This window comes from Quercus lobata, chromosome 2, assembly GCF_001633185.2.
Source record: "Quercus lobata isolate SW786 chromosome 2, ValleyOak3.0 Primary Assembly, whole genome shotgun sequence".
Lineage (NCBI taxonomy): Eukaryota > Viridiplantae > Streptophyta > Magnoliopsida > Fagales > Fagaceae > Quercus > Quercus lobata.
The window spans coordinates 72378553-72391211 of NC_044905.1; the positions used below are offsets into that span (position 1 = coordinate 72378553).

The 12659-nt window shown below is 33.9% G+C and overlaps 1 protein-coding gene across 6 annotated transcripts; it reads right to left on the reverse strand.

Annotated features, from left to right (window-relative positions):
* Positions 1–251: 251 nt before the first annotated feature.
* LOC115976482 (beta-glucosidase 13-like) lies at positions 252–8866 on the reverse strand. Of its 6 annotated transcripts, none has more exons than XR_004088320.1 (14): positions 8515–8866; positions 5279–5389; positions 4632–4719; positions 4466–4543; positions 4248–4335; positions 3918–4131; positions 3653–3768; positions 3328–3548; positions 3173–3204; positions 2973–3078; positions 2725–2833; positions 2369–2591; positions 613–756; positions 252–482 (listed from the first exon to the last, which is right to left on the reverse strand). XR_004088320.1 is itself a non-coding variant. In XM_031097784.1 (12 exons), exons 1-12 carry the CDS (start codon positions 8800–8802, stop codon positions 2423–2425), a joined length of 1620 nt encoding a protein of 539 aa, XP_030953644.1. In that variant the 5' UTR covers positions 8803–8866; the 3' UTR covers positions 2286–2422. The 6 variants fall into 6 exon arrangements, 1 of the variants encoding a protein (XP_030953644.1); XR_004088321.1 differs by having other exon boundaries at positions 252–491; XR_004088319.1 differs by having other exon boundaries at positions 252–501.
* Between the last annotated feature and the right edge of the window lie 3793 nt (positions 8867–12659).

Below are 12659 nucleotides of genomic sequence, written 5' to 3' on the forward strand. Positions count from 1 at the left end.
TTCGATAACACATCGTGTGTTGTCCTTGTGTTTGCATCTTCCTTCTCTTTTATCTTTGCCTTTTATTATCTGCTGTGGGTTGTGATTTTAATTGGCTTAGATTGTTTACCAATTCTGTTTATAGTTTTTGTTCATTTTCCGCACACTAGTTGTTTGTTATAAAACTTGAATTGGTTATTTTGTAATTAGAGGTCTAAACGTTTAAGGGTGTTTTATACACTATTTGAACTTTCAATTGCAAACCAAAGAAGAAAAAAAGTTTACATAATTACATTACACTTGACAAATGGGTGTTGGTAGGTTGTCAGAAAAGGAAAAAGACAACTTAGAAAAGAGACAAACTCATTGGAGAAATATTGATCAAGTTCCAATGAGTTACATGGTTTTCAATATCGAATTGGTGATAATGAGTTGACCAAATCTGCAAAATGTATCTGGCTCGATCGGCACCACATGGCGAACCCGCTCCCCTGGGGATAGCTCTGCCAGTTCTAAAACGAGCTGTGTTCACATTTGGCATATACACCATCTAGATTCATGTTTAAATTGTCTAATATATGATAATGTAGCATATAAAAAATGCATATTATATTCACATGATTCACATTGTACCCCTAAAAGATTTGGTAGTGAGTCTTGTGACGTTACTCCTCAAGCTGTTTTGAAGGGCAAGAGAACTTCGTTACCATCTTATTATCACTGGTCTACAATGGTAAGAGGAACCCAAATTGGCAGGCGAAGACAATGATAACAGACCTGCACAATTCACCCAACAGGGATGAGATTTACCACTATTTTGGTCCCTAGGGTTATCATGTCAAATTTCTATGATTTGGCCTCAGTGGCTGCTAAGATGCCTCTCCATCATTGCTGGGTTTGTTCAGCATTTTTCTAATGATCTTCCAGCAGCCCTTTGCTTTTTTAGACTCTTCTTTTGTTTATTAATGTTAACATCAGTAAATAAATAAAAAATTGCGGTGAAAAAAACTTAAAAACAAGAAACAAATATAAAATTTTGCAAATTAACTGTCCAAATAATACATATATTATATATGAGCTTTCATATTACCGGTGCTAAGCTGATTCCCTCAAGATCGCCAATATGATATTAAATCAAAGTAAGGGAAACAACATTTTAACTCATATTAGTATCATACCATATACTACTATAATAAAATTTAGATCTTAAAAAAAAATAGTAATCTCATTAGTATCTAATGTGGAACTTCACTACTTAACCAACAACACCACTCACATGTAAATATCACAAAAATACTTCCCCTTCACGTGTGAGCCTTTTATCAAGTCATTTGTGGCACCTTAGTTAGATTCTCCCTTGAATGAAAGCATTTTCTTTACAATCCAAGCGTCATGCATCACTATCATCAATAGTGTGCCCTTTACCAAGTCATGCATCACTATTAGCAACAAGCACCTAGTAGAATCTTTACTTAACCATCAACCATGTATCGGGTGACGTCCATGAGAGACTTCCTTGCACAACTTTCTTGTCACTAATTTTTAACAAATACTGTTTTTTTCTTTCTTTCTCTAACTCTCTGGCATCATAGGAGGACGTGCAACTACTAAAAAAGATATCTAAGAGGTAAACACTTACAAGTTCTCCATTTCCTGGTCAAGAATTCTCCCTGGTATTTTCTTCTTCGACATAACCCAACCTCAAACAAGCCAAATACTTCAAAAAATATATAATTTATGTTTTTTTTTTTTTATACTTTTTTTATAAATACAGTGCAATTAAATAAACTACAAAAAATCAACAATTTTCAAATGGACACATAATAGCACTTCTCAAATAATATGCTATAGCTTTACTGATAAAATTAAAAACAATGTTTACATACATAAACATTTGATGAGAAATGCAAGGGGAAGTTTGTGGGGAAGTTTGTGACCCCTCAAGCTAATAGTTTGTTGATTATAAAACATAAAAAATGAAGGAAAAAAAAGTTGATAATTTTTACAATGAAGAATTGAAAATGGCCAGCGAGAGTGAATCACATTAATTTATTATTATTATTATTATTAAGAGAATTACAAAAGATCGATCCAAAGAGAACTAGGCTGTTTTAGCCTCAACTCAAACTTGGAATACTCCAAAGGGAAAATGTTCAAATTTATTTTGATAACTAAGAAGGTTGGAACTAAGTGTGCATTTGGATTGGAATTATAAATGAAAATTATTTCACTATTCAGCTTATTTTTGTTACTATTCATAAGTCTCACTGCACTTTTTGACATTATTCATGAATCCCACTATACTATTTTAACTAACTTTTACCTTTATATATAGTACTTTTAATAATAATTTTTCAATTTCAGTAAAATAAACAATATCCAAACAAACCTTAATTATCACCAATTGGTCTGCATATGAGATTTGGGCTGATCCATATTAAGGTCAACGTCCCACAAAGGACTTGAGCCATTTTGCAGACTTCTTGGGGATTCTATTCAAGTTGTTAAGGTAATCTGTGTAAGCAAGCCCAAATCGAGCAGTGTAGCCTGACCCCATTTCCATACAGTCCATTAAAGCCCACATGAAGTATCCATTTACGTTTACCCCCTTCCTGCACTCAAACATTAACAAATAATCTTTATGATGACTTTGCTTCATGGGACAAACTTATTTTATGGTCCTGTTTATGAATAATATTGCCATCATCGAAAGATAGTTGTTAGCACTGGGCACTTTGAACTTACTTCATGGCTTCTGAAATAGCAAAAAGATGACTAATAATATATTTAATTCGCGCATTATCTTTCAATGCTGTCTTTATTGGGATAGTATCGTTTCGTTTCTCTGGATATCCTGTTCCAAAGCATGTATAACTTAATTATATATCAAGATAATAAAAATAAAAATATAATAAAAATTGTGATGTTTTTTTTTTTTCTCTTGATTAATGTGGAAAAAAAAATTGAGGAACTATTTTAAGTTAATTACTAACCATTTTCAGTAACGTAGAACTTGGGATTGTTGTACTCTTGCTTCATATAAATCAATGCATCCCTTAACCCTTGTGGATAGATATACATTTGAGTGCTACCTGGTGTCTGGTTTAACAATGAAATAACATGTTCTTAGATGATGTCTTCATGTCATTGAGTTTAATCAATGTGTAAACTATTTAAAATGAAACAATCTTACCCGATCACCAATGGGTTTCCCATTTCTATCAACTATGACAAATGCAACAAACAGGAAAGATGGATTAGATAATACTAGCCAACAAAATCATATCTATGCCAAATTCAATTACAAGCTAAATTTAGATGTTTTGCAAAGGAAACCACAAAGTTTACCTTTGAGCTCAGCATACTGGTATTGACTAAAGGTAGAATAGTTATCATCTTTATTAAATTGTTGGGAAAGCGTGTATCTAGATGTATAATAATTGACACCAATAAAATCAAAGGACCCTTTAACTAAATCCTTCTCTGCTTTTGTGAATTCTGGAAGTCCATCCCTTATCAAAGCCTTCATGATGAATGGGTAATCTCCAAACACTAATGGTTCCATAAACCTTTACATATAATAATAGGGGGAAAAATTTTAGACATGATTTTTTTATCAAAAGGATTTGATTATATGTGTGTGTGTTTTATTGACTGTGACAAATGTTCTAACCATCCAACCAAGAAGTCAAATGCTCTCTTGGCTGCATCTTTATCATGAAGAGTATCCCCATATGGCTCAAACCATTGTACCATTGGTGAAACACCGATTTCTCCCCCTTGAGTTGGCTATGAATAAAAATAAAAATAAAATAAAATAAAAACTTAAATTATATAAATAACGTTGTATATAAACAAAATGGGTATCAGCTTATGATTGTCCTAGTGGAAATTAATTCTGCAAAACGAAAAAAGAAGAAGATTTATATAGATTTTACCTGGTATTTTTCTCTGTAGAGTTTTACAGCTGCGGCATGGGCTAATATAATGTTATGGGTAGCAAGGTATGGATCTGTTGCAGGTTTTGGATTTGGGTTCCTGGTTTCATAACCGTAGGGCCCAAAGATTTGTGGCTCATTGATGGTAGTCCAGTACTTCACTCGGTCACCAAAATTGTGGTAACAAATATCAGCATAGGCTTTAAAATCATCCCTATTATTAATAGTAAGGTAGCATCCAAGTACACATACACTGATTAATAATTATCATCTTAGGAAATATTGATAGTTGAAATAAGAAGTTTGATCAACTGGATCATATGAACCTACACAATCTGCCTGCTCAAGAAGCCCTCGTATTTGTCTTGCAGTGCTTGAGGTAAGTCAAAGTGGAAAAGTGTCACAAATGGGGTTATCCCTGCATGGGAAATTAGAGTCTCATATTTTGAGCAGTTGAAAAGTAAACTGGTGTGAAAATTTAGGAACAAAAACCAGTCCTTGCATATATGAAGCATACTAGGGTTGTAAAGTCAAAAATTGGTTCATACCATTTTTTATCAGTTCATTAATAAAACTGTTGTAGAAATTGATTCCCTCTTGGTTTACTCCACCAGCTACGGTCCCATCTACATAAATAGAACATAAATTTTCACTTTCTTTTCTTTTGAAATATTTGGTTGGTTTGAGGTGGGCATATTTCGAAGAAGAAAGTACCAGGGAGGATTCTTGACCAAGAAATGGAGAATCTGTACGTGTCTGCTCCCATATTTTTCAGCAATTGCACGTCCTCCTGTGATGCCAACTGATTAGAGAAAGAAAGAAAAACGCACTATAAGCTACAAATTGGTGACTAGAAAATGACAATATTTTACACAAGCTTATTTTCTGAATTTAGGTTAGTGCAAAAACTTGATCTACTAATAAAGCTTTTATTATGGTTATAAAGTAGATTATGAATCTGGGCGACACATTAGTGACATTTCCTAATTGGAACTTCATGATTCAATAATGAATGTGTTTAGTGTGACATGTTATTTAAAATTTTAAATAATGTGATGATAGATATATTTTTAGATTTATAATATATCTAATTTGATTCATAAAGTAGATCCATTCTAAATAAGTATGATCATTTTTCATTCTGATAATAAACAACAAATATTTTCTTTTGATCGAACTTAGGAAATGAGATGTGATGACTGATGAGCATGAAATCTAAAAAAGGTCAAAATTTTGAAATACATGGGTAGTGCTTAAGTGCTTTAATTATATTCTATCTTTAGTTTTCTTGCTTTGATCATTTGTAGAGTAGAGTTGTTTTTATAATTTATTGATAACTATGTAACAATATTCATATATACTTTATAATGATTGTATGAATCAACTGCAATGTCCTTATCTCCAACTCCATCTTGGATAAAACGGTCCCAGGTGCTTGGTCCTCTCCCTCCTTCATCACCAGCTCCTTCTGTCTGCACCATATCATTACATGTCAACTACTTACACAACACAAGTATTTTATATATATATATATATATATATATATCCTAATTTATAGAATTAACTAGTTTTAAAGTCAAGTTGTTAATTAGATCTATTATGAATATTGCTTGGTTAAACCAACAAACATCAATATCACAAAAAAATTGAGAAGAAAAATGAATCACAAAAAAATTCAGATAGCACATAGAATACCAATATTCCCTCTTTCATTTTATGCAAATCTTGACACTATGTGACCCATGAACAAAGGTATGCAGACACTTCTAAGCATGATCACTTAAGACTATACCGTATGGTTCTTAATGAAATAAAAATTCACGCATGCAAGGGGTTTTCATGTGGTCAAGTGTCTTGTAAACTCATATCAACCTCAAAAGTAGAGAAAAAGTTATGAAAATAAACATTGTAAAAATTTCCAAGGATTTCAAATCAATCAAATGGTATTAACCTAAGAAAACCAATAAAACAAACTTATTTCACAACAAAAATCTGGGGAGAACCTTCCCAAAAAGCAATCCGCTAGTAAAGATAAGTTTAATATTTAGTATAAAACCTTTATCCCTAAACTTTATAATCCCAATAGATGAACTTACAATAGAAACCTTCTACTGCATCAAAACCTTTAACTCTTCAATATATTAACTCTTAACGGATGACACACCCAACAATCACAATTATATTAACTCTTAACAGATGACGCGCCCAACAGTCACAATCGGAACCTTTGACTGACTCCAAGAATTTCTTGAGGGTTTTCTTCATAGCACTAAGTCTATGGTGGTTGCTATACCTTCAACTTCTTCACCAAACAAACTTCAAATTTATTTTGAAACTTCAGTATGGTGAAATTGAGAGAACTCAGTTACAAAAACCTAGCCATAAAAACAGTGTTTCTCTCTCTCTAAAAAGCCTTCTAATAGATGACTTATAACGTCCTTTAAATAACAGTTCAAATAAATCTCAAATCGAGTTTCAAACAAACAAGTTATGGACTTTTTTGCATTGCTAACTTTTGCTAAAACATGAATCTTTATAGATTGATGAGGTATCAAGACAGCTATCGAGAGGTATCACGCTAGCTATCGAAGAGGCAAAAGGTGGCCTACAAGGGCTCGATAGATCAAGAGGTATCGAGGAGGTGTTGAGATAGTTATCGAGAGATATTGAGGGCGTTTGGATTCCCTGTTTTCCTGCGTCCACGTTTTGGTTTTGCGTTTTCTTTGTTTTTTTTTTTTTTCTTTTGCCCACATATGTTGACTTTGGTGGACAAAAATTACTGTTTTGCACTGTAGCAATACTGTTCATGTACTGTAGCAACACTGTTCATGCATTAAAAATATTAAAAATGGGTCCCACGATACTTTTCACACATTTAAAAATTATTTTGTTACAGTGTTTTCAGTTTTCAGTTTTCAGTTTCAGTAACAATAAGCTCAATCCAAACGGACCCATTATGCCAACTATTGAGGTACATGCTGAAAATAGAATTTTTTTTTTTTAAGCTTTTCTTGAGCAGACTTGTCTTCAATTTGACATTCAATTACAACTTTAATAGATTCTCCCAAAAAAAAAAAAATTATAACCTTTATAAAACACATCAAAACTCAATAAAAGAATATAGGGTAAAATACAAAATATACTCTGAAATTTAGTAGTATTTGGATTTTACATTTTTAAATTTCAGAATTTTGATTTTGCACCCTAAAGTTTTATACCGTTTATCAACAGCCCCTTCACTATTTTTTTGGCTGATGTGTGACACATCAACTTACCACATATGCCTATTGATCCAATAAAAATATGACATGTGTATAACACTATTTCAAGTAATTAAGTAACATAAAAATAAAAATAAATAAATAAATAAAACTTTGAAAATATTTAAACAATTCTGTTATTATTATTATTATTATCCATTTTAGCATTTTTCGGATGAACAGTAGAAACCCAAATGTTGGAAGTCAAAAATATCAGATCAAGAATTAGACAAAACCTAAACAACATCAACGACCAAAGTTACAAAAGCCCATAATTTCTCAAACCAATCACAAAGAGCAACACTGATAAATCCCAAAAAACCGAGTATCTCACCCAAAAACTCAACCTTTCAAGCCCAGAAAACCTCTTTATCAACTCACAGCCTCTCACCTAGATCCATACCAACAAAATATCTCAAATCTCTCAAACAAAGTCACTCTGTGCTCCTTAAGCTACTCGGCTGCAGTCATTAGAGAAACAACACAATGAAACTTTGATGGAGAATAGCGTGGAGTTTTTGAGCTGTGATGGTAGTTTGGAAGACAATGAGTCACTGGAGAATCAAAATCTAGAATGGGCTTAAGGGAAAGCAGGGGAGGATAGAGTACTCTTCATCGTTTCAGAGGAGCATGGGTGGATTTTTGTTGGGATTTACGATGGGTTCAACGGTGCACAAAGAGCTCAGGGGTTTGTTGTGGGATTATGGGTTTGAATCAGCTACACCTATCAATAGTTCAATACTAGTACTGGATTTGATGGGTTTGTTCTATGAGTTTGCTTTGATGGGTTGGTGGGTTTGAAGGATTTTTGGGTTTGATGGTGTTTACTGTTTACGGAGTTAACAGTTCCAATTGCATTGCTTTGATAATTCGGTTTTTTGGGTTCGATTTTTTTTTTTTTGGGAAAATCGATATGTTGCTAGTTCGAAATTTTAAATTTTTTGGGTCTAATTAATGATTTAATTCTTTGCATGAGATTTCAAATCTACTTTTGGTTCCAATTCATTGGAACACAATTTTGCTGGATTGATAATGGAATTTTTTTCACAACTTTTGTTGCTAATTTTTTCTAATTCTTGATCTGATATTTTTGATATTTTTGTGTTCTACCAGTTGGGTTTTGAATGTTCAAATGTTGATCCGAAAAATGATAAAAGGGGAACAATTTTTAGCATGTGTTGACCATACCAAACATGAACTTACATATGTGTGTATTTAAGAGAGAGACAGAGACCGTCACATTAAAAAAAAAAAAAAAAAAAAAAAAAAAAAAAAAAAAAAAAAAAAAAAGAAAAGAAAAGAAAGAAAGAAAGAAAGAAAGAAAGAGAGATAGAGACCTGAAGAGCAGAAGTGGCACAACCAAACTTGAAATCAGCAGGGAAGTCCTTTCTTTGTACTTTCTTGGGTTTAGGATTTACTGTAGGTTGGACTACTGGGACTCCGTTGAGAACTCCATCAAGAATTGTAGTTGCTGGAACATGTCCTTCCCAACTTCTAACGGTAGTTTCTGATGTATTTAAAGAACCCACATCAGCCATAGATCGCCTCGAAGGCATTGCAAGGTAAAGTGCGATATAAAGAAACAGATAGAGAGAGAGATCAAGGAGAGCAATGTTAAGTGCCATATTGAGAGAAATATAGAGAAAGATGGGACTTTGAAGGGTGGTTAGGAAAATTTGTTTGGCGTCATTATCTTTGTCTCGTGTGTGTGTGTGTGTGTGTGTGTGTGTGTGTGTGTGTGTGTGTGTATATATATATATATATATATATGATGAATCATTACATTTATTATTGTTACACTTTTATTGAGCTACATTAACAATCATATCATTCAATGGGGCTCTAGAAATTTTTTTTAGGGTGGTCACTAAGAAATTTAAATTATACAAAATCTAATAAAGCGATAACTTGAATGTTTGCTACAATTGCGAGTCAAGTCACTAAGGAGAGCAAAATTGTTGCATTGTAAAGCCAAAATGAGTATAACTATCGTCACCATCAAAGAAAACTCATAACCACAATATTTTTCTTAGTACCATTTTTCAAGGAAAAATGAAATTAGAGATTATTTTATTGAATAAGTTGAACGATCTACAAATTTAAATGATTAGCTATTGTTGAGGGTCATTTTTTAGAATCCAAGTAGAAAGAAGAAAGCCCAACGACAAGAGCAGCAAAGAATTGGCAAACAGATGGCAAAACCATTAGGCTCAAGCGGCAGAAATAATAGATCACAGGCCCATGAAATAAATAGATGGGCCTTGAAGAGGCAAGTGGGCTTAAAGAAGCCCGAAAATAGAGAAATAGCATACCCATGGGCAGTATATGATGTAGAAAAGTGAGAAAGAGCCACCGCAGGCCCAAAGTAATGCAAACAAAGAAAGTAAGAGGTTAATGGCAGGCCCATGAACCCCAAAGATGAGAATAAGGTAATTGGGCCAAGGAAGCCTAATGAAGTTAGTAAAAGTCTATGGGAATGCAGAGTTAGTAAAAGGACCAAGGAAGCCCAAAGAGAGCAAATGGGCCAAGGATGCCCAAGAGAAAGACAAAAGGGACACAAGAGCCCATAAGTAGGAAAACCAATGGTCATACCAAGCCACTGGAGGAAAGAGTAAACGGCTGGTCTAAAGAAGCCCAACAGGATTGAGTCATTACAGTAGGAGTGACAAAGTAATATGGCAAGAAATGAAGGTAATCAAGAAATGGGCCGAAAGAAATGTAAGGCCCAGTATCAAATAAAGCCCAGCTCCTCAGGGGAGCGGGAAATCAAAAAGCAGCTCACATAAAATGTCAAAAGGAACGAACGGCAAACTATGCAGGTAAGCCTCTAGACCACAGCATGCGAACAACCAGCAGACAGATTTTGGACACATATGGAAGAGAGGCACGCGCAAGGCCCAAGTACCATCAGCCTGTACCCAGCTAATATAGGGCATGGTGAGGTTGTGGGTCAGAGGGCATAGTTTGGTGGTGGGGAGAGGGGAAAAATCTATTTTTGAGATTCTAGCTCAAGCTCTTTTAGGAGAAGTGTCCTACTGAGATGACATTCTACCCAAAAGAAGCAAGCTGAGTTGGAACCACTAGGTGCGTGCCATGAGAGATAGGGAGAGAGAAAGAACCCAGACCGTAGCAGGAAAGAGTGCCACGGCAAACAAACAAACAAAATACCCTTCTTTATCTAGTGATGGGGGGTGGCATACAGATGGACCAGTGGTAGTCGGCCAGTACACCCAGACTAGACAAAGGAGATTAAGGGCTAAAACAGTAAAATCCGATCACGGCAGGCACTATAAAAAGATAATCTTGTCGTGAACAAAAGATGGAGGAACAACGGAAATCATAACTAAGAAATAGGAATTCGAAAGGATACTAGGAAATAGAAAAGAAACGAGTGTGAAGGAAAGAAAGAAAACAACCAGAAAGAAAATAGAGGGAGAATTAGAACGGTAGACATGCATCCGTAGATTGATTCCCTCTCTCTCTCACGAAATCCTGCTCTCTGTCAAAACCAAAAGAAGCCCTTGTGCATCAACCATTCAGGTCCGTTTCCCTCAAGGTAGTTAATCTCCACAGCAGAAATTTTCTGGGAGATTAATTGCATTGAGAAGGAACGTTTTTTCCTCTTTGGTTTTGCTCCTGCAGATCAAATTTAAACTAATTTCTTTATCTTTTGATTAACCCATACATATTACTATTTGCTCCTTTTTGTTCTTTCTTTTTTGTAAAAGTGATTATTATTACTGTAATTGTGCTTGGGGATCATTTGGTCATTTCTTACTAAGTAGCCAGATATTTTATTTTTTGTTATTATGTCAATCTGCCACAACTTATCTGAAACAGCTCTGTCTGCTGCAAGCACATTCCTGGCAAACCAGGCATAGTTTGCGCACAAGCCGGACCAAATTGAGTTGCAGTTGGACCGGTCCCAACTCCCTTATCCAGAAAACTTAGGCCTAGTGCAACAGGAAGCAGCCCAACACTACTAACACAGCCCACCACTTTACAACTATTTTTATCTTTTTGTTTTATAATAAGCTTTTTGTTGAACAATTTGTTCACTTGTTATTGTTTGGTCTTGTCTTGTTTTTGTTTTGTCTATGTTTGTTATTATTTGGGCTAATATTTATTATTGTTATTTAAGATTTTTTTTTAAAAATTTATAAAAGGGATTAAGGATCATGTTAGGGGGGGGGGGAGAGTAAATTTTGGAGTAATACTATGTCCACAACATTTTTACAATAAATCCTATGCAAAAAACTATTATTGGTGGGTAAAAAAATAATATCAGTATTTGGGTCAAATTAGAATTAGTAACGGCTTACTATATTGAATTTGTTATAAAACTATTGTAAAAATGTTGTGAATGTAACATTACTCTTATTTTTGTTGAACTCAAATTTTTATAATTCTCAAATAAGGGTATTCAACATTTTTATTAGGGTGGTCACAATAGGTTAATTTAGCATATAATATTTTTTTTTAGCAAGTGTATATATACATATTTTTGCAAGTTAGGTGCAAGTCAAGGTGGTCTTATGACCACCCTGCCTTGCATGTGGAGCCGCTAGTGACATCTTCCACCTTTTTTTTTTAACTCTCTTTCTTATTTTTAACTCTTAACTTCTTATTACCCTTTCTCTAACATTTCTCCTCCTTTTTACTTTTTCAACTTCCCAATACTATCTACCTTAATTCATCTATAATTTTATCCTCCTTTATTTTTTACTCTTTTTATTCACATCCTTTTACTATAAATTTGCAATTCTCTCTCCCATTCTATGCATAGATTTCCCACACAAAAATGTTCTCTCTCTCTCAAATTTTTTTTTTTTTTTTTTATCTTGCATCTCTACTTTAGGTTAATTAATTTTTGTGTTCTTTAAAACTCTACTTTAGGTTGATGTGGTTAATTTAGTTTTGTGTTTTTAAGTTTTTCTTTTCTTTTATTTGATTTCCTAGATGTTATCCCATTGCATTATAAATGTAAAGTTGAATTTATTCAACTATGTGTTGGCTTTATTCCATGCCAAATTTGCTTGTAATTCAGCATTTAGAAACCTTGTATTTAGGTGGGAATAATGTAAGATTGTGTATGAGAGAGTGTGAAGATTTAATTAAGAGTGTGCAACAAGATGGTAACTCGCAACTGGAACTCGCGACTAACTTGCGAGTGGTGACTAGCCAAAATGAAGCACACGTGTGAAGCATACAAGAAGATGAAGAGTCAGGACAACTGGATCACTACAAGACAAAAAGTACAGTCTAGTCTAGTCTGATAACTGGTGACTAGAACTCACGACTCATCCCAGTCGTGAAGTGACTCGCCAATGCACCATATTTTGCTGAAAAATAACTTTTCACATTCCATCTCATACTCTACTAGAAATACCCTTATACCCACGAAATGTAGAGAGCTTCTAGAAAGAATTTTGAAAGAAAAACCCTAGAGGAAAAAAAAAAATGAAGAAGATTGATTCATCCA